This window comes from Littorina saxatilis, linkage group LG1 (genome assembly GCF_037325665.1).
Source record: "Littorina saxatilis isolate snail1 linkage group LG1, US_GU_Lsax_2.0, whole genome shotgun sequence".
Lineage (NCBI taxonomy): Eukaryota > Metazoa > Mollusca > Gastropoda > Littorinimorpha > Littorinidae > Littorina > Littorina saxatilis.
Genome location: NC_090245.1, coordinates 100,859,153 through 100,882,223, shown reverse-complemented (window position 1 = coordinate 100,882,223; position 23,071 = coordinate 100,859,153). Strand labels below are relative to the sequence as shown.

The 23,071-nt window shown below is 39.9% G+C and overlaps 1 protein-coding gene and 1 long non-coding RNA gene across 2 annotated transcripts in view; one reads left to right on the top strand and one right to left on the bottom strand.

The window, feature by feature from the left end:
• Positions 1–3,579: 3,579 nt before the first annotated feature.
• LOC138947622 (neuroplastin-like) overlaps positions 3,580–23,071 on the top strand; it is a gene marked incomplete at its 5' end in the record, with an annotated part of 35,594 nt that continues 16,102 nt past the window's right edge. The window contains 3 exon segments of the mRNA XM_070319136.1: positions 3,580–3,855; positions 15,774–15,962; positions 16,756–16,845. Of these exon segments, the coding sequence (XP_070175237.1) occupies positions 3,580–3,855; positions 15,774–15,962; positions 16,756–16,845 (555 nt within the window).
• Positions 5,550–6,373, bottom strand: LOC138947657 (uncharacterized). The gene is made up of 2 exons (XR_011449745.1): positions 5,951–6,373; positions 5,550–5,705 (listed from the first exon to the last, which is right to left on the bottom strand). It is a non-coding gene; the product is annotated as an uncharacterized lncRNA (long non-coding RNA).

Below are 23,071 nucleotides of genomic sequence, written 5' to 3'. Positions count from 1 at the left end.
CAACATCATTACCAGAATGACGCCATTGACGGAATAGAACACAATCATAAACACTTTACAACAAAAACCAAAAACAAAACATAAATGTTACAAAAATCCAGAGGCTCTTACAGGAACGAACTCTCAGTATACACAACAATTATGATGCACACACACACATGTCCACACACACACGCACACAGTAAACATTGTTCATCCGAAAGTGCACATTCACAGGGTCGCGACAACCACATCATCATAGAATGCTTCTCTGAAGAGGTGAGTCTTGAGATTTGCTTTGAAAGAAGGCAGAGATGGACTGAGACGTAGAGACAAAGGGAGTTTGTTCCAGATATGATCAGCTGCGACTGAAAGACAGCGGCCACCATGATCGTCCCTCTGATACTTAGGAGCTTTGACAAATTTATTTTGGGAGGCAGAGCGGACAACCCTTTCAGGATTGTTTTTCTGCACGAGATCGGACAGGTACTGTGGAGCCGTGCCCGCGGCAATTTGATAGAAAATGCAGCAGATCTTGTATTTAATTCTTTGTTCCACTGGAAGCCAATGTAGCTGTTGGAGTAGAGGCGTGACGCTTTGTTTCATAGGTGTTCGAAACACGGGTCTAGCGGCAGCGTTCTGGACTAGTTGCAGGGGCTTGGTGACAGATTTGGGACATTCAGCGAGCAGTGAATTACAGTAGTCTAATCTAGAGAGTATGCCGGAACAGACTAGTCTTTTGGTTGCGTCTTCGGTAAGGTACTGTCGAATGGAACCTATACGCCGGATCTCCATTCGCGCTGCTTTACATGTTTGGACTACATGCTGTTTCATGCTAAGATCTTTGTCAAAAAAGACTCCGAGATCACGGGATGTATCCGAGAACTTGATGTCAATATTGTTCAAAGAGATGGCCTGTGGGAGTTCTGAAATAGACTTAGCATGGGTAGGGGTGGAGTATGAAAATCGCATGGCTTCAGTTTTGTCGTCATTTAGTTTGAGTTTGTTCTCTTCCATCCATGCCCCGACATCTCTCACACACTCCTGTAGCGACAGAACCAAATCTGGGTACTTGTCATGTGATGCGGAATGATTGATCTGCGTATCATCTGCGAAGATTTCGTGTAGCACACAATGATTCTCTATGAGAGTTGTCAGCGGTGTTGTGTACATAATGAACAGCACCGGGCCTAACACAGAACCTTGAGGAACACCAAACACAAGAGAGGTTTCAGCAGATTGTTGGCCATCGATCAGAACAAACTGTTTCCTGTCTGAGAGATAATTTTGAATCCAAGAGAGAGCCATCTCGCTAATGCCAAAGTAGTGCTCTAGACGATAAAAGAGAATGTCATGGTCTATCGTATCAAAAGCCGCAGACAGATCTAAAAGCAAGAGGACGGATGTTTTGTCCTGGTCTAGAGCGGTCAGAAGGTCATTCAAAATACGAAGAAGAGCCGTTTCCGTGCTGTGCCGTGGTCGATAGGCTGACCGGTGGGCACTAAGAAGGTTGTGGGATGAGATAGTGATACTGATAGTGATCATATATATATGGATATATATATATATTATTTTTAAGTGTGTTTTTACAATTACAAAGATATATATATTATATGCATACATCAATACATCATGTTTTGACCAAGACAGGTTATTATCATTATCAATGGACTAGAAGCCAAGACTATGGTACAGGCCGAGAAGCTCAAGTGCCTACCCGACCACCCCATGAAGCACAGACTGAGCAACCTCACCAAGAACCGGCTTAAACGGAGCAGTTTTGTACACGAGAGCAAGAGACTTTCTCGACAGTACAGGGCAGTCCTTCCACAGAACACTCTACCTCTGACTCAAGAAGAAGAGGAAACCCCCAAGGCAACAGAGAAACCAGGCATCCAGATCTGCACCAGTGTTCCACATGTTACCTCAGGAGAAGATCAGAATGACACAGCTCGACAGGCACTCACCTTAGCCCTGATCGACGAACAGTACCCAAAAGAGGCGTGGATCCATGTATACACCGATGGATCAGCAACTAACGCCGTGCTCAATGGAGGTGCAGGCATTCTCATCCAGTTCCCTGGGGGACATACAGCTACATCCAGCGTTGCCACTGGCAAACACTGCACAAACTATAAAGCAGAAGCAGAAGCTCTCATGCAGGCCGCCTCCTTCGTTCAGGACTCCGCAGACCCTTGCTACCAAGTTGTCTTCCTCTCGGACGCCCTTTCAGTCCTTCAGGCCCTAGAGAACGACAAACTCCCACAGCTGGCCAAAGCATTACAGATGGTCAGACAAACCAGAAGAGTTGTCCTCCAGTGGATACCAGCACACTGTGACTGTGGGATACCAGGAAATGAAAGGGCAGATGAGCTGGCAAAAGAAGGAGCCGTGGAAGACCAACCTGAAAACAGTGTCAGCTTTAGTGAGCAGAAGACAATCATCAAGGCATTGATGAGGCCAAGGACAAACAGAGATGACTACCACACAATGTCCAGAGAGCAGCAAGTCAACCTCATCAGGCTGCGTACTGGCCACAACAGGCTCAATGCTCACATGAACCGAAAGTTCAAGCTGGCGCCATCACCAACCTGTGCCTGCGGTCAAGAGGACCAAACAGCGGAACACATCTTACAGCGATGTCCCTTACTAGATGAGGAACGAAAAGAAGTGTGGCCGTCACCAACTCCCTTGCAGACCAAACTATACGGCAGTCGACAGGAGTTGGAGAAAACGACAACATTTATCACCAGTGCTGGACTGATTGTGTAACCTCTGCGAACGCCAAGAAGAAGAAGATCAATGGACTGAGGAAGAAATGTAAAAAAGGGAGCAAGTGAGACACTGAGTGAGAGGGACCATGTGCACTCAATGACTCGTGCACACAGATGCACAGGGACACATTCATGTACACTTTCTCTCTCTCTCTCTTAGAGGCACACACAAACGCACTCACACTATGTTCTCCCTTTCTCTTAGTCAAACACTAACACATGTGCACACAACATGCATAGTATACTATGACTAGTAGTAGTACACACGCTCGCTTTCATTTCAGAAAGAAGACTGAGATAGAGAGATCGCAGATATGACACACAGACATTCACTCAAAAAGCGAACCAAAACCAAGACAGGCCCCAGAGATGGGATGATGTCACGGTGCATTGAAATCAAAACATCTTGGCGTCATCTAATTGTGCTATCATTCTGTTGTAGACTCGGAATTTATGTTATTCCACCCAACTGTAGCGTCTTGTGTGGCGTTTGATTACAAATCGAAAAATAGCCACAGTTATGTAACAAAGAAGGCTTCTTTATAATGGGTTCTCAACATGAGCATGCCTTGAGTGGGTTAATGGAATACCTTCCAGCTTGGCTGGAATAATATCAAGTAAAACACTTTCTTTTTTTATCATATTTTCAAAATTGTAAAATAGAAAATTAGAATTCTCACTCTCAGTCTCAGTGTATAACTATAAGAAAATGTACTGTAATTGTTACAATACATGTATTAGCCAGATTTGGATGATGTTTAGTTTGTGTGTTATTGACGTCTCTGTGAAAGGGTTTTGGTAACATGGTAGGATTTTATTTTATCTGTTGCAGAGTCAATTGTTACATTAACACCTTCGCAGGCACTTTTCACCAAGCCTGAGGGTTCCACGCTACAGGTCAACTGCTCAAGCACGGAAAGCGTAGCATGGAAAAAGACTGGCGACGCAGTCGATCTAAGAGAGCCAGCTGTCGCCACTGTCGTTGGTGCTAATGACAACATCAGCATTTTGACTCTGCATAACTTGGAAACTTCTGATAGTGGTGAATACCGATGCACTGCCGGGCGAGAAGATCGCGTCTTCAATTTGCAAGTGTTGTCAGGTATGTTCCTCTTCTAATTTGTCTTCCCCCATGTTGCCATGATCAGACTAGAGCTGCCAACTGCTACCATTTCGGCGTAGCATGCTACGATTTTGCAGCATTTGCTACGCTAAGCCCAAAACTGCTACGCTCAAACAAAGAATGACAGGCATGCAAAATGTCCATTGATCGTTTAACGATCAACAATGAACATAGCATAACTAGCCGAGTACTGAACGTTGGGAACCACTCAGATATGGTCAAGAGTACAGAATAGTGTCCAGTCTCTGTGACATGAGCATGACAAATATAATTTTGTCATAAAACAATCTTTTTTACTTAAATTGGAGCATATAGTTATCTTGATACTTCCTACCAAAAGAAATTTCAAATGGGCTATTTACTGAGTAGTATTTGAAGAAAATGTATTTGGTTTGCATGTAACGGTAACACCGTGACCCTTTCAATCAACATCAACTTAAAACAAATCCAGTTTAATTCCAGGTCTTTATTTAACTTTAACAGCCTGCTACAAGTGTACTTTCAATGATTAAATCATAACAACAGTGTTCTAGTCTGAGTACAGTATTGAAAACTGCATGTAACTGTTGCATGTACGTAACTTTACACAAAGCAGAACATTTGACTCACAATGTTAAAAAAGTAACATATTTAAGTAAAATAAACAAACAAAAAGTCTTCAAATATGTTAAGCCTTATCTTTATATTTAATTGTAAGAAGAAAAAGTTCATTTTTCCAATTTCTGAATTATGTTATAATGCACCATGCATTTACAACATCAGGCGTTCCTAATTTCAAGGTAAAATGACTAAGTAAATGTACTGTATTAAAGGCTCCTACATTGTCAAGGTATGAAATACTTCAGTTAAAGTATTAATTAAGGTTAAAGTATCCCAACAATTGTTTTACTCGTTTTAATGTATAAAATAGAAAACCTAGCAATACATGCATGTAACATAACACTGTGACCTATCCTTTTTCTTACCCATTTTTCACCAGAAAAAGAAATCCATCCAGAATTAAATGTTCTACAAGTAAATACATAGATATAAACATATTTCACATCCAAAAATGTGAGTCCAAGTGATAAAGGGAAAGAATAAATAACAAGAAAAGACGTATGCAAGTAACTTTACACCAACTAGTGCTATTTGAAGGTGAAATAATTGTTATACAGCCTCTTAATCACTTAAATCGTACTAGTAATTGAAGAAAACATTCTCTTAATATTGAATGACCTATTGAGTGCTTAAGACAGTGAAATAATTGAATTTAAGTGGATTCAGAGCCAGTTTTAGGCAACAAACAAAATATCCCGAATAAGGGAAAGGCAAACATATCCATTCAACTTTTGTTATTACTTCAGCTACACCTTAGTAATCAAAAGAGAAATACTCAAACAAAACAGCAAATGTTAGACAAAACATTGGGCAACAACCAAAAATGTCCTACCAACCAAACTTTGCTACCAACCAGCCTTTCCTATCTTTCAGATTGTAACTAGACAACAGCACAACATGAACTCAAAAACAAACATGAAGCTGCTAACCACAGATGTGGCACTGACAGATGGAATAGAAGAGCCTCTGCATACATGAAAATCAATGACAGTTTTGAAATATTAACAAAACAGCGTTCCACCCACTCGTATTATTTTTTATTGTTTTTTTTTATTATGGAGGGAATGCATCTAGGCTGGTTGACCTCATGCTAAACAAATACATGACAACAGTACAGCTTCAGAAATCTTAGTGCATGGGAACAAAGGGCCACACATAGAAGTCTGTTTGCTTTCACGCTGTTTCTTCAGGAAATGTACTTCTGCACCATCACCAATGAGGGCTTGAATCTGCAACACAAAATAACAAGAAATTCCGAGGTGATATTCAAAGCGTACCAGTTCCACATAACTAATCTCATGAAAATCATCAATTTGATTGAATTAAACATAAATTACCATGCATGTTAATATATTCGTGTACATTTAAACAAAAACTAGTATCACTGGTACTGAAACAAACAAAAAAAATAAATCCCCAGTGCCTCAATTCTCACAATTTCTTCCTGAATGTATTGAAGTCCTTGTACTCTTACCCCTGGAAATGCAGGTCACAGTATTGTCAGCTGAGTCCACACCACTCTGTTCTGCAAACTTCACTGGATGTTGTCTCAGTTGATAGTGTCCAGGGAAGGAAGAAAATTTAAAAAAAATTAAATGCTGGACCGATGAAACAAACTTTTTTTGTGTCCTGAAATAGCATTCCTAATGCTGTTGATCATGTGTGTGTTATGTTACATTGTGATTCAAACACATACTGTTAAAACTCATCCTAATACATAATTATTCACTCTTAGTCTGAAAACACTCACCTTCTTTGTGAATTTTTGTTTTTACCGAGTAAAGTTACATTCAAGCAATAGATTAAGTGGGTTTTTGTTTGTTTGTTGACCTGCATTAAACCATATCTTGGTTGTTAAGCAGCCTTAAAAAAAAAGCATCCACAGAAAAGAAAGAAAAGATAAACTATGTTGACGGCAATTTTTACTCATACATGTAACTTAACACCGAATAATCCCTTAGTCTATGATTATGTTTGTGTTATGTGACATTCAAACACATGTTTAAAAAAAATGCTTGTACTAAATGATCCACTCTTTGAACATTATAGTGTGCAATTAGTGTGCACAAAAATGTGAAATTCTTCAAGATACGTTTGAAAGTAACTTTACACAAAACCTATGGTGTCATGTTACATGCAAACACCTTTAATCTATTTTGAAGCATTAAACAGTTTGAAAAGCAAAATTGTTGACTGTTTCCATCCAGTCACCTTTCAAAGTGGGATGGAACCAGTCAATGAAATCCTGAGTTCATCTTAGCAATGCCATTTGAAAATGTCAGTATGACTGCAGGTACATAACATGCATTTGTCGTGTTAAGTTACTTGCATGCACGTTTTTACTGCATGTAACATAATGCACAATTATAATTCAAATGTTACCATGAAGCAAACAATTCATTTGTATTAAAAAGCTCCTATTCAATAGATTTTGCTATACCAAACTTGTGTGATGAAAAATACATGAGTGTAACTTAACACCACTCTTTATGGAGTAAAGTTACATACAAACACATATATCACTAAAACATCCCTTGTGCAGGCGAAAACACAAACTGAAGTTAAAGATCGCCATTCAAAACGCATCATCTTGAAAAATCAGACAGGTACTTGCAGATTCAGTTTCCATCAACAAGGTGATAGTTAGCATGTAACTTTACACGGGCATGTTGTCACTGTGATTGCGTTAGGTTACGTACGAACAGAACATTCAAACTTGGGTTTAAGATCATACCAGGGCCATCCACATTCATCGAGAATGCAAATGTTCAGATTATTGCATATTTGTTTTCCTTTAAAATTTCCCCGATCTAAAATGAATGCAGCACTTGCTTGTACGTAACGTTAACGATATGTACTTTCGTGTTAAGTTACAATCACGCGTCAAGATGGTAAAAAAATGGTAAGTCGTAACAATTTTTTTTAATCCTTCGAGATCTCACAACACTACGTCCAAAATTGGTCTTCTCGCTAAAAAACATGTAAAAATCATTCTCCTAAAGCAAACATATTCACGCATGTAACATTAAAAACAGTAACACCAAAAGTAAGCATGGTCACTCACAAACATGTGCTCATAACAAATCAACAAACATTTTCCACAATTCCAAATGCGACTAAGATAACCCCTGCTAACACTGTTTTCACGTTCATGCCGTTGTTCATAAAAATGATAATGTATTTTGGTCACTTTACTTGCATTTCATGTCTTTCACTGACAAAACTGCATGAACGTAACCATAAACAGCAAAACTTACCTCATGCTTTTTCGCCACAATGATCCATCAATGCTTCAACCAAAACAGCATGTGACCAGCTCTTTTGTAAACAATATTCAAAATGGCCGCCGCTTACGCAAAATCTCGTTCACGTCCTAGTGAGGGATCGTTTTTTGTTGCATGCGCGTAACATAACATTTACGCGGTTTTCAATTATTTTTCCCTTGGACTGCTATGTAGAGTGGAATCAAGAAACCGCTTAAAGTCCTATGCCGAAATGAAGGCAGCGACAGAAGCTTTAAAATCATGCTGTTTCCCACCAACGCGAGACTTCCAACTCGTTGTTAAAATGAAGACGAACTCGGTACGAAAAACTAACGCGACGGTTACGCGCAAGCAGCCGTCCTTTGAACGCAATTATACACATCGCCGGTCATTCGTTCGTCCTGACAGTAAACCTGCATTGAAGTGTTTTGTCTTTCATAACATGATATGATTGATTCAGTTTCAAATTGTCTCTGGTAAAGCGAACATGCAGCTTCAAAGTGTAGTGTGTGAATTGTTTCGCGTTTCGCCGACAACCGACTTTTTCGAACTAATCCACAGATATATAACTCAACAGACACAGATTTGAACACAAGAAGACATGCATATTGAAATCAACTTATTTTGAACAGATTAGAACAGGTTTGATTGAGGTGCATGTAGAATGGTTGCCTTTACAAGGCTAGTTTTGTGACCAACTCGTGATACAGGCACTCGACGCTCTGTTGTACTCTTGACCATATCACTGATCGAGGTTGTCCACGTGACGTGCTTATACGTAAGCCAATCGTGAATTTCGTTGCAAGCATTCGCCTTTCCGGTGAATATCTGGGCCAATCGAATAGAATGCGCAATTCACCTGTGGAGTCGTAGTCCTCAGATTTTAAATTGACGCTTGCACAGTGTTTGAATTAACAAGAAGGGCAAAGCCCATATGACTCACATGCTTGACCTTGACCTTTACATGACCTTGACCTTCAGGGTCAAGGTCAAATAAGTAAACCTAGCAATGACATCATACACTAAGAACTGCTTTACACATTTTTCCTACCAAAATACATGTGACCTTGACCCAAGGTCAAGGTCATCCAAGGTCATGCAACACAAAGCTGTTAATTCAAGACATAGGAAGTACAATGGTGCTTATTGGCTCTTTCTACCATGAGATATGGTCACTTTTAGTGGTTCACTACCTTATTTTGGTCACATTTCATAATGGTCAAAGTGACCTTGACCTTGATCATATGTGACCAAATGTGTCTCATGATGAAAGCATAACATGTGCCCCACATAACTTTTAAGTTTGAAACAGTTATCTTCCATAGTTCAGGGTCAAGGTCACTTCAAAATATGTATACAATCCAACTTTGAAGAGCTCCTGTGACCTTGACCTTGAAGCAAGGTAAACCAAACTGGTATCAAAAGATGGGGCTTACTTTGCCCTATATATCATATATGGGTCATTCTCAGAAATGGTGGTACAAAGTGTTACATACAAAGTAAAAAATAAAGTGTCAAGAAATACAAAATAATTGTTTTTACTATGAAGTCTATTGTTTGCTATACATAATAATGCAAAAATTAGACAAAAAGAGTTATTGGTTGCTGAATAAGAGACGTTTTAAAGTGTTGTATTTACGTGATGAATGTTGTAACATGGAAACCAAATTCCAACTTTAAACCACCTAAGCCTTCAATCCTTTGTGCATTTTTTATCAGTTCTGCAGTATTTTTGTGTTCTACCCAACACATTCTAGTTATGAAAGGTAAGGACTTCAACTAATATTGGTAAAAAAATGACATTTGGAACTGACTAAGGTGAAAGTCGTAACACAGAAACGAAATGCTTGAACCACTTTCGGTTCCTGTGCAACAGACATGAATCTGCACTGTTTGGCCTTTCTTGCCGGCAAAACCCGTCTGACCGAAAATAACTACACAAAACACAATTCGTCAGAGTTTGCTGTATTTGTTGAAAGTTCCTGTTGCGTTCAGATTACCCATTTTAAGTACTTGTTGAATGTCGAACATCGACGATCAGAAGATACGAGAACTTCTTGGCTACTTTGTTGCCGCTAAACTTCGCGCGTTGAGAAACTGTTGCACTCGATATCTTTCCGACGCTACATTGTCGCCAACCGCGGTGTGTAAGTTTGTGACAAAGCTTTGCAGGCTCGACAATTTAGTAAAAACCATCTTCAGTCGTGACGTAGGTCAGGAAACGACGCCATGAGTTTCAGCAAATGATATGATTCTGGTGTTTTCTGTGAATATTTGGCTGTGATTCAAAGGACTATTTTCTTGTTCGAACTTCCTGCGCGCCAAAGAGCTAAAAATAGCCGTGATGTGGCAAAGTCATGCAGCACATTGCTGTCCGATGTTCGGGCGTCGAGTCTGGAAACGATGCGTTACGACATTCAAAATTTTTTGTTCGAAGCCCCTAACTTCAAATTCAGCGTGAGTTTTTGCAAAGATGTGTTGCTACGTCCAATACTGACGTCCTGACTGTCGATTGCAGTAATTTGTTGGTGTTTGCATGTTTGCATTTAGCCATGAGACTGAAAATATTGTTGATCACGAAAGTTGTGTAACGCTTCGGCGATCCGGAAACGGCCGAACTTCGCAATTGAAAAGCACACAAAAACAACACCAACGTATAGAAACCATTTTTATTGACATACAACAATGCTTTAATGTCTCAGGAATAGATTCAGATGAAAAAAGTCGTGGTAGAAATAATTTTAATTTACTTTTTTTATGATTTCAAATGTGTCACCCCTCTCACTCTCACTGTACCACCATTTCTGAGAATGACCCATATAGATGAGGTATTCAATCTCAAAAACTTCAGAGAAAATGGGAAAAATGTGAAAAATAGCTGTTTTTTAGGCAACATTTATGGCCCCTGCGACCTTGACCTTGAAGCAAGGTCAAGATGCTATGTATGTTTTTTGGGGCCTTGTCATCATACACCATCTTGCCAAATTTGGTACTGATAGACTGAATAGTGTCCAAGAAATATCCAACGTTAAAGTGTTCCGGACGGAGGGACGACTCGGGTGAGTACATAGACTCACTTTTGCTTCGCATGTGAGTCAAAAATGGGAGGCAGAATGAAAACGTATGAGTGGTGAAGATAATGGTGCAGTTTCCACATCGATGCGGGCGCATCATTTTGGACTCACATGCGAAGCAAAAGTGAGTCTATGTACTCACCCGAGTCGTCCGTCCGGCCGGCCGTCCGGAAAACTTTAACGTTGAATATTTCTTGGACACTATTCAGTCTATCAGTACCAAATTTGGCAAGATGGTGTATGATGACAAGGCCCCAAAAAACATACATAGCATCTTGACCTTGCCTCAAGGTCAAGGTCGCAGGGGCCATAAATGTTGTCTAAAAAACAGCTATTTTTCACATTTTTCCCATTTTCTCTGAAGTTTTTGAGATTGAATACCTCACCTATATATGATATATAGGGCAAAGTAAGCCCCATCTTTTGATACCAGTTTGGTTTACCTTGCTTCAAGGTCACAGGAGCTCTTCAAAGTTGGATTGTATACATATTTTGAAGTGACCTTGACCCTGAACTATGGAAGATAACTGTTTCAAACTTAAAAATTATGTGGGGCACATGTTATGCTTTCATCATGAGACACATTTGGTCCCATATGATCAAGGTCAAGGTCACTTTGACCCTTATGAAATGTGACCAAAATAAGGTAGTGAACAACTAAAAGTGACCATATCTCATGGTAGAAAGAGCCAATAAGCACCATTGTACTTCCTATGTCTTGAATTAACAGCTTTGTGTTGCATGACCTTGGATGACCTTGACCTTGGGTCAAGGTCACATGTATTTTGGTAGGAAAAATGTGTAAAGCAGAAGGTCAAGCATGTGAGTCGTATGGGCTTTGCCCTTCTTGTTAAAGATTCTTGTCGAAGAATTCGACGGACTTGCGTGTATGGGTAATGTTGAACTTAGTTTAGCGTTGTTACTTCGTAGAGCTCTGATAATCCACGGGTCGGAATCCACTGTGATTTAAGCCAAAAATTTTGCAGAACTTGCACTGATGCCCTTTATTTACGTTGGTTTTAGAAGGAAAACATGCTTTTCTCGTCATTTTCGTCGATCAAATGACCAAATTCATTAATTATGCTTAAGTTTGGACAAAAACTAACATGAGTGAACGTGGGAGTTTCAGCCCATGAACAAAGACGTTCCCTGGTGTAAATGAGGTTACTAAACATGGTTATTTTTAAGTTTTCGATGGCCTAAATGCGGGTGTGCGATTCAAAATGAAGACAATGCTAGTGCTACTCTTAAACACCACTTGCCACTCTGAAATTGTGTCAACATTTCAAAATGCTACTCTTTAAGCTTCACAGGGGTTGGCAGCTATGCATGATCAATTAAAGGCAGAGTAAGCCTCCCGTAAACCATCACAGATACGGTCAGGCTTTTACACACAGTACAAACACCCTTTCATTTAAACACTCACCAATTGAGAACATCCTAGGTGCCCTCCGTAAAGAGCGAACAATTTTCAAAGAATTTATTTTTGCGTGGTTTATCTTACCCCTGAGCCATCGTGAACCCGTGTGATCCAGTTTTTCCCTTTTCACAATGCAGTCGTCATAGTTAGTCATTTGAATGCGACTCGACGTGAGCTTATCTACAATAGCACGTTTTTTTATGCACGAAACAACGGCTGTGGTTCACAAGAACTCTAGCGATGGCTTGTGACTGTTGAGAGGAACGGCGATTTGCACTGATAAACCGGCCGTCGTCTGCTACGACCCTTGCGTGACCCTGCTTCCGGGCTTTTCTTTTTTTAAACTTTCACAACTTCGAATTGTTCTGATCTTGTCTTGATGAAAAACGAATTCTTTTATGATTAAAGAATGTTTGTGTAACAAGCTGTCAATTCATTATTTAGATTTTAAAAGTTAGGTCTAGCGCAAAAACGAGGCGCCGTTGTTGTTAACGGAACAAGTCTACGAAAATAAATTCTTGGAAAATGTCTCACGCTCGACAGAAAGCAGCCAGGATGTTCCCGTTCGGTGAGCGTTCAAATGGAAGTATGCTTGTACTGTATTTAGACGCTCGGGGAGCTCTGTGATGGTTTACGGGAGGCTTACTGTGCCTTTAATGTTGTTTGTCTTGAATGTACATTTGTAAATTGTAAAGCACAAGTGAAGTTTAAATGTAAGGCTAACCCTTTATACTGAATGCTTGTGTTGTCACAAACCACTTTGCCATCACAGTTCACACTGTAAAAAAACAACTTTACCATCACAGTTCATACTATAAAAAAAATTGTTTTTACTGTCACAGTTCAAACTATAAAAAAAAATTTATTTATCATCACAGTTTACACTATAAAAAACAAGAGGCAAATCGACAAACAGTAACACAAACTCAATCACTCCGTCACACACACACACACAGAACACACATGCGCACGCACGCACGCACGCACGCACGCACGCACACACACACACACACACACACACACACACACACACACACACACACACACACACACACACACACACACACACACACACACACACACACAGAGAAAGAGCATAGGTGAAACTGTGCAAGAAAGCGAGACACTAGATCTAGATCTGTCTGTCTGCATGTAGCCTACTTACATGGACACGACTGCCAAATAGTCTCGGCCCGCTCAAAATAACAATCACCGAGACTTTCAGTAATTCCATCGCGTGATGTCTAACCCTCGTACGTCATAATGTGACGTCAATGTAATATGACGTCTTCAAATGTTAAAGTTTCTACCACAGACAGACATACATACATACATACATACGCACGCACGCACAGACAGACAAAAGTTAGCATCGCATAGGCTACACTTCGTGAGCCAAAAACCTTTACCATCACAGTTCACGCTATAAAAAAACAACTTTACCACAACAGTTCACACTATAAAAAAAATAAACGTTATCACAGTTCACACTAAAAAATAAAAAAACTTTACCATCACAGTTCACACTGATGCAGGCTTCAGGACTATCCTGCTCTTTGTAGATAACATTTTCTTGATTGTGCTCATTATGCAGTTATTCTCTCTGCGCTAATTTTCAGGTCAACAGAAAAGACAAAGGAGGCGGGGTATGAGAGCTAGCATATTTCTAGATCAGGTGTCCCTGTATTTGGTCTGTCCCAGAAGCGAAGGTCCTCCTTCACACGTACACACAGGGGTCGTGGCTGGAGTTGACCGTGGACTGGCCTTCGGGCATCAGGGCTTCCGGCCCCAGTCATCGCAATCTTCGTTTCCGCATCATGGTGCGGTTTCGTTCGTTGCGTTTCCGGCTCAGTCCGGATTTGCTTTTCCTCTTCCTGTATGTGTGTGTGTGTCTGTGCGTGTGTGTGTGTAGAGCGATTCAGACTAAACTACTGGACCGATCTTTATGAAATTTGACATGAGAGTTCCTGGGAATGATATCCCCGGACGTTTTTGTTTTGTTTTTGATAAATGTCTTTCATGACGTCATATCCGGCTTTTTGTGAAAGTTGAGGCGGCACTGTCACACCCTCATTTTTCAATCAAATTGATTGAAATTTTGGCCAAGCAATCTTCGACGAAGGCCGGACTTCGGTATTGCATTTCAGCTTGGTGGCTTAAAAATTAATTAATGACTTTGGTCATTAAAAATCTGAAAATTTTATAAAAAAAAAAAATTTATAAAACGATCCAAATTTACATTCATTTTATTCTTCATCATTTCCTGATTCCAAAAACATATAAATATGTTATATTTGGATAAAAAACAAGCTCTGAAAATTAAAAATATAAAAATTATGATCAAAATTAAATTTTCGAAATCAATTTAAAAACACTTTCATCTTATTCCTTGTCGGTTCCTGATTCCAAAAACATATAGATATGATATGTTTGGATTAAAAACACGCTCAGAAAGTTAAAACGAAGAGAGGTACAGAAAAGCGTGCTATCCTTCTCAGCGCAACTACTACCCCGTTCTTCTTGTCAATGTCACTGCCTTTGCCACAAGCGGTGGACTGACGATGCTACGGAGTATACGGTCTTGCTGAAAAATTGCAGTGCGTTCAGTTTCATTCTGTGAGTTCGACAGCTTGACTAAATGTTGTATTTTCGCCTTACGCGACTTGTTTTTTTATTTATTGACACCTCATTTTAGTTTGCAAAGTTCGAAAACTGTACTTTAGTTAAACAACATGATTTTACAAAAAATAAAAAAAATGTTGCAATTAGTGAATTACTTTTCTTACCTGGATTCTCTCTCTGTCTCTCCCTCTTCCCCTCTCTCTCTCTCTCTGTCTCTCTCTTCCCCCCCCCCCCCCCCTCTCGCTCTCCCTCTCCCTCTCTCTCTCTCATGTCCGATTATGACATACTTACCCTCTAATGCAAAGTTCAATGAATCTGGCGTATGCAACAGAAAACAATACTTATTTTACCATATTAACGTTAAAAAGGGGGGAAACCGGTTAAAACGTATCGTTTCCTCTTAACTACGTTATAACCGATTATAAGGTAGACCGGTTATAACGTATAAAAAACAGTTTCCCTTGAGCTACGTTCCGACTGTATATGAGTATGCACACTTGCTCATTTCTCCTTTCCTTCTGGTTGACCTTAAACAGTGAAGCCACAGGAGTTGGAGCATGGCTATGATCACTTGCTTGTTTCTATATCAGGCCAAAAAAAAAAATAGGTGTGGTTGCGGTAACATAGCCCAAAAAAATAGGGTAGGAAGGTAGGCAATTACTTTTTTTTCTTTTCGTTTTTTTCTAATGTGTACAAATTAAGCCTACTTGACAGGGAAATAAGTGCGACTCGGGCGATTTCGCTTTCATTGCGTTTTCTGCATTCGTTTTTTTTTTTTTTTTTTTTTTTGACAAATGTAATAAAAAGTTATAGGGTCGGCCCCTAAAAATAGGGTAGGTCGGGTTACCGTAACCACACCTATTTTTTTTTTAGGCCTCATGAGTATACATGTCCTTATCTTCTGTTTGTTCTTGACAGTAAAGCCACAGGAGGCGGAGTATGAGCACTTGAAAGACGTTCTGCTGCAGTGCGGTCTGGAAGAGAAAGACGGCATAGAGTACACCTACATGTGGAAGAAAGGGGACCTGTCTGTGGCTAACATCAAGGTGGAAGGGAAGCAGGCGTATGTTGAACACGAAAACGGCTCGCTGGAGATAAAACACCCACGTAAGACTCTTAACTGTGGTTCTTGCGAACAGTTGCCGCTTGATTTTTATTTTTATTCTTTACTAGCTGCACCTGTTTTTCCATAACCTCTTTTGTAATGTATTGAAACTGTCCTTGACAAGTGATTCATTCCTTCTTGTGTATCAAATGATACGCCTATGACACATACACACACATTCTGATTCACTCACTCTCTCATACACACAGACACACACATGCACTACAAAAACACACAATGATACACACACACACAAATATATCAAATATGTACAGACAGGCTGTAATATGGGGGTGGGGTGGGTTGGGGGGGGGGGGGGAGAGACTGTGGGTCAACCCCAGCAAAGTGAAGACAGTCGTACGAACTCAAAAAGAAAACTAATGACACAGTGAGGAGAGAGGAAGCAAAGTTTTGCCAGCCCAGACGTGACGGGCAGGGTCTGCGATGCCTCATAGGATAGCTACTGTTTTCCCTTCTTTTTTTTTTTTTACGACTCCTTTCAAGTTTGATTTTCCAACTTCGAAATTCCTGTCTCAGTCGGTGCAGCCGTTTAAGAGCATATCATCATCGTACCCACACACACACACAGAAACCAGCTTTATAGATTAGATACAAGGTTGCATATAGGCTGTCAGGGTGTCCAAAAACATCTGGGTGTTTATGCAGTAGACCCTTCCAAAGTAATACCCATTAGCGTTTTGATTTCTGAATGAGATTTACCGGTCAAAATTGAGTGAATTTGTTTCATCTGATTCACCATGTTGAATAAATTCTGTTTTGCTTGAATCCTTTCAGATCGCAGTTTTGCTGGGCTGTACACTTGTGTTGTGAAATATATGGAGGGAGACAAAGAACACAGCATCGAAATTCCTGTTAAATACTATGGTAAGTCTCCTCCCTCTTTGATCTGTTTCTTTTCATGTTGGTAGCTTGCTTTTAGCTCTGATTAATCTTCTTGTAAATATTTATTTTTCTGATGGCCAATATGCAGACATTAATTATAAGCTTTGAAAATAAAACACAAAGAAACTCTGTCCGTGTGACTTGCATAAGTTAAAAGATGAGGCGGTGATAGATATATATAGAGGTTACAACACGAGTGTTTTTTTATATGGCTTGTATTTCAGTCAAGACCCAGCGGATAAATATCAAGGGACTCACGAGCCTCTGGCGAGTGAGTCCCTTAGATATTCCCGCTGGGTCTTGACTGAAATACAAGCCATATAAAAAATCACGAGTTTGACTTCTGTTTTAGTTGAGAGCACGAGCACACACACTCAAACACATACGACTTCCATTAGGTGAATGCTATTCAAGTTTAGGTAACGTTTTAGCCGCATCTTTTTTTAAGCCGCAATGCGATATTTTTTTGGAAAAAAAGTCGCGGCTTGTAGTCCGTCAAATACGGTACCTTATTCTAAAGGCACGTCTGTTGATCTATATCAAGTCGGTGCATAATGGTGTCTCGGTTGTCCCCGTCAATTGAAAGCCTCTTACACGGATTTGACTGAATACCTAGTGGTTACACACGCATCTCCTGAGATCGTGGACACCTTCATCGTCTATAGGGCCTACTGCACCGCAGAAGAGCTAGAAATACTCGCAAAATGCATTAAACAGCTTGTCCAGAGAACAATCGTAGTCGATGATGTACCGATAGGGGCTTGTGTACCAGGCACGCTGTAACTTCACATGAGCATAGCCTGAACATAGCAGTGCTGGTCGGACTGACTGGGTTTTGAACGATTGCTAGTTTGACTTCTGTTTTAGTTGAGAGCACGAGCACACACACTCAAACACATACGGCTTGTCATGTTGATCACAAGAGAGAAATAGAACAGCGAATAACAGATTACGTCCCCATAATATGACGTGATGGACGACAGACGTCATGAAATCTATGACGCTGTGATGATAGTCTCGGCAAGTCGAGGCTAAAACTCAGCAATAGCACTGAACGACTCTCGCACAAATCTCAAAAGCGTGGTAACCCGTTGCACATCCGATCGACAGGTACATGTGCACTTTGGAATGTCAAGGACGACAGAAAGTAGAGCCAGCTATGATGTATTTCGTGCACCCTTATTTATCCACTATTTTATGTGTTAGGCTAAAAAGAAAAATATATCTGTTTTCGGTAACCCGACCGACCCTATTTTTAAGCGCCGACCCTAAAGGTTTTTTTTTCGCTTTTCGCACGCACACACACACACAAAAAAACCGGGAGGTAATCGGTCGATGAGACTTCACAATCGAAGAGACTTACCTCCCGTTTCCGTCATCACACAATAAAAACATGGCGGCCAATGACGCCGAGAAAAAAAACACACGTAAAAAGACGTTAACAAAACGTAAGAAAAAGGTTTAAAAAAATAAAGATAAAAACGACCGACCCTATTTTTTTTGGCGATGTTACCGGAAATAGACATATTTTTCTTTTTGGCCTTATAAGAGTGCAATAGTTACATCATAGATGTAACAAGAAAACAATGGAAATGCAAGAAATATACCTAGCAGACCTGTTTACCCCCATAAGTGTTTTGGAGTAATGCTCAGCCCCAAAAATAGTAATTCTGGCACAAAAATAGTAATCATCCAGCATTCGTCGCCAATTACAACGCACATGACAACGACTGTGTCTGCGAAACGCAATCATGCACATACAGTGGAGTCCGAGTACAACGAATCTCAAGGGAGATACATTTTAGTTCGTTATATCAGTAATTCGCTGTAGAGTTTTCAACCCTAAATGGTCTCAAGACAAGTTTTCCCACTCACTTTCAAATGATCGTCCCATCGATCTTTCCTTGGAGAGTACAATCTCTGCATGTTTTCAACAGCTTCATAATATAATCCATAGAGCTCATCGCGATATAACCTTCGTGGTTGAAAACGACGTTAAACACCAAATAAAGAAAGAAATCCATAGAGAGCTCTAGCAAACTAACAGCGGGAGGTGCACGAAAAGCGTCAGTTTTCACGATAAAACTTTGACTCGCTCATTCACGGAACATAACTGCACTCCGGACTGTCCACAGTGTTGGGCAATTTAGGAGAATTCACTGTCTGAGGAGAGTATTGATTCAAATGAACACGTGGTTCTCTATCGCGTCACTCGGTCACGGATCGGAGAAAACAAAAAAACAGTTCCAGATTTCGAAACCATGTTCGTCAGCCATTGTTTTTAGCAAGACAGGCCACATGTGCACGAGCTTCACTGACATACATCGCAAAATGTCATGACGTCACCACAACTTTCGGTTTTGGTTTGATCTGTGCACCTCCCGCTGTTAGTTTGTTCGGAGTTCGCTCATCACGCGATGTGCACTTGTGTTTGTGTATTTTTGTCTTTGGAGACAATTATTGACATCAGTTTGTTGTAGCCTTGTGACTTTTAGAAACAAAACGGCTCTGGGGCGATGAAAACGTGTTCGTTAAAAGAGGGGTTCGTTATGCAAATGAGTTCAAAAGGTTCGATGCAGCCGGAAAGTAACAAGTAAGAAATAGAAGGCTGTCTGCCGGGAAATCAATGGCAGTTCGTTAAAAGAGGGATTTCGTTATACCCAGGTTCGTTATAGCTGGACTCCACTGTATATCCATCATTCACAAACAAAACACATCAGTCAGTTCTTGTAGTCATCATAATTTCAAAGAAGATCACATCAAAAGCACATGCATCACTGATTCTTTTTCTTTTGCTCGTAGTAGGCCTTTTTCAGTGTGTCAAGCGCTTCTCTACTGTACTTGCGCTTGCCGAATGAGTGACATGATCTCTGGTCAGTCCTGTGCTTTTTCATCCCATTTTGCCATTGAAAAAAACAATGCCAAACATGTGAATTAATAAAAAATAAACAAATAATTTTTTTAATTTTTTTTTATTATTTATGAAAATTGTAGTCTTGACACAGATAGCGGAATGGCGTATTTTTTGCAGAAAATCGTAATAAATTGCGCCAAAATCGTAAGGGTAAACAGGTCTGAGTCCTAGAGTACATTTACAGAGACAAAGAAGGGAGGTCATGGGATATGTATATATATATGAGCCTTTGCCAAAAGGTGCCATTTCGGACCCATGTATTTTTGGAAAGCAAGTGTAATTAACTGGATTACCCCAACATGTTTACATGTATTGTGCTTTGAAAAAGGGAGTTTGATGAATGCTTTTTTTTAATGTTTTGAAGCCTGTTGTTGTTGTGAATGTTAAATAAAAAATAAAATGTTTTAAACATACACCAGAAACGGCCCCGAAAAATTTTGGACATTTTGGTGTCCTCGGGAAATTTTCGATTTTTCATGGTCTGCATCCCGCAGTGGGGCACTGCGGTTATGAAATTAAAAGCCCCTCCTGTTTTTGGAACCGCAGGAGCTTTCTAGTTTGCTGTTAGGTAGATTTTTGGTTCCTCTTTCCTGTCATGCTCTCTTTTTCTTCATGAATTCTTTTCCTTTTTCTGCCTTCTTGCTCATTCACCTGTATTTTTTCCAAAAATCTCTTCTCTTGCCGCTTGTCTCGCGATTCATGTATAGTTTAATCTGTTAGTGTTCTGATGTAAGTCCAGCAGTAGATAGGTTAAGCCTATTTTAACATACTGGAAACTGGTAATCTTCCAGTAGGTATTAATTTAGTTTTACTAAAGCCTGCTGGGACACAAGTAATGGGTTAGTGCATTTGTAAACAGGAATCGCTTGACAAGTGGCCCCCTTCATCCCCCCCTTCCTCGTCCTGATATGGCTCTGCGTAGTCGGCTGGACGTTAAGCAACAAATAAACAAACAAACAATCATGGTCTGCATCACTTTATCGGTTTTAATCAGCGTATTTCATACAGTCTAAGCATGCAACTCTTAGTAGAATGTGCAACAATCGTAATTAGAACCAGAATTTACCGAAAACCTCGCCCAGTAAATACCCGGTTATTTTCGAAGGCCTCATGTCCGCAGACCAACTTGTTTACAGATTCGATTTTCGCCGGTCTTGGTGCTTTGAATGGCCGCCATTTTGGATGAAAACGATAGTTTCGTGTTCGAGGAAATAAAAGCAGTGTGTTGCATTTGAGTCAGAATTTGCGAAGTTATTGTATCTAGCAGCTAAAAAGAATCGATGGAGTTTAATGTCCGAAAGTAACGTTTGACACATTTTGTTATTTTTGCAATTTTCACAAAGAAGTTTCGCGAGTATTTTTTTCAAAAGCGTGGAAACCACTAGCTTTGCTTCTTTGGCGTTTCCGGTCACCGATTCGATTAAAATCATGGAGACGACGAGCCGTAAAGTTGAGAAAATATTGTACTGTCTGTTCAGGGTAAGGTGTAGATCTATACGTAACGTTTGACACTTTGTAGATCTAATGTTTGACACTTGCCCATAATTCTTCTCCCGACGAATTGAATTAGCTTATATTATCCCATGACCTGCCTCTTTATCTCTGTTAGCTGAGGAGGTGATTATTCTGAATATTCCATCACAACCATATGGATATCCTATGGATATCCTATGGATATCCCATCACAACCGAGTTTCGATCTCAACTGTCATTGGTCATTGTCTTTGATTTCAGAGTACAATTGAATAATTTATGGAGGTCATCTGCATATTCAGAGTTTACAGATGGACTACTTTTTACAATTAGTCAAGTTTTGACTAAATGTTTTAACGTATAGGGGGGAATCGAGACGAGGGTCGTGGTGTGTGCGTGTGTGTGTGTGTGTGTGTGTGTGTGTGTGTGTGTAGAGCGATTCAGACTAAACTACTGGACCGATCTTTATGAAATTTGACTTGATAGTTCCTGGGTATGATATCCCCAGACTTTTTTTCTTCATTTTTTCTTATAAATGTCTTTGATGACGTCATATCCGGCTTTTCGTGAAAGTTGAGGCGGCACTGTCACGCTCTCATTTTTCAACCAAATTGGTTGAAATTTTGGTCAAGTAATATTCGACGAAGCCCGGACTTCGGTATTGCATTTCAGCGTGGTGGCTTAAAAATTAATTTATGACTTTGGTCATTAAAACTCTGAAAATTGTAAAAAAAAAAAAAAGTTTTTATAAAACGATACACATTTACGTTCATCTTATTCTCCATTATTTTCTGATTCCAAAAACATATAAATATGTTATATTTGGATTAAAAACAAGCTCAGAAAATTAAAAATATAAAAATTATTATCAAAATTAAATTTTCGAAATCAATTTAAAAACACTTTCATCTTATTCCTTGTCGGTTCCTGAAGAGAGAGAGAGATAGAGATAGAGAGAGAGAAAGAAAGAAAGAGAGAGAGAGAGAGAGAGAGAGTGAGAGAGAGAAAGAGAGAGAGAGAGAATGAGAGAGAGAGAGAGAGTTTGTTTGTTTGTTTGCTTAACGCCCAGCCGACCACGAAGGGCGACCACACACACACACACACACACACACACACACACACACACACACACACACACACACACACACACACACAAAACCCGACCGACTGAATATGTAAGTGATCCACGTGTGAAAACCAAAACATAACAGCGCGATGACAGCCAACATTTCTATCCCCGACTGACAAACAGTAACACTGCATGCAAACTGACTTGGGTCAACGATCAAACCAGCACGGCCCGAACTGAATTTGTTGCGCTGCCATTATCGTGCGCAATTCTGGTAAAAATATAAACCCGGTATGCCGAATTGAGTATAACGAAAGTCGATGTCATATACATGATACACAAGGATATTTTAAAATGACTTTCAAAATGTAAAAGCAGATAGCAGACCTTTTTATAAGCAATTTGAATGACTGAATGTCTACATACAAGTCGAATGACGCCGTCCATTATGCTGACAAATGGGAACTAGCTATGCGCATGAATTCATTGACATGAATTTCGACTGCGGAGGCTTTTGGCAAGCTGAAAACAGGCACGGGCAGGTTTTAGTGGAAAAAGTAAGTGTTTTTAATGAAAACGTCGGAGTAATGGGATAAATAGCTTACACACTCCGAGTTCTGATTATCTTGCATATTGTGTAACCTATATACAACTGCTTGCTACTTTTGGAGGCAAATTTGATTGAAGAAAAATTCGATCCTCTGTTTTTCTTAATATCCGTGTTACGATTCAGGACGATACGTTCATATCCG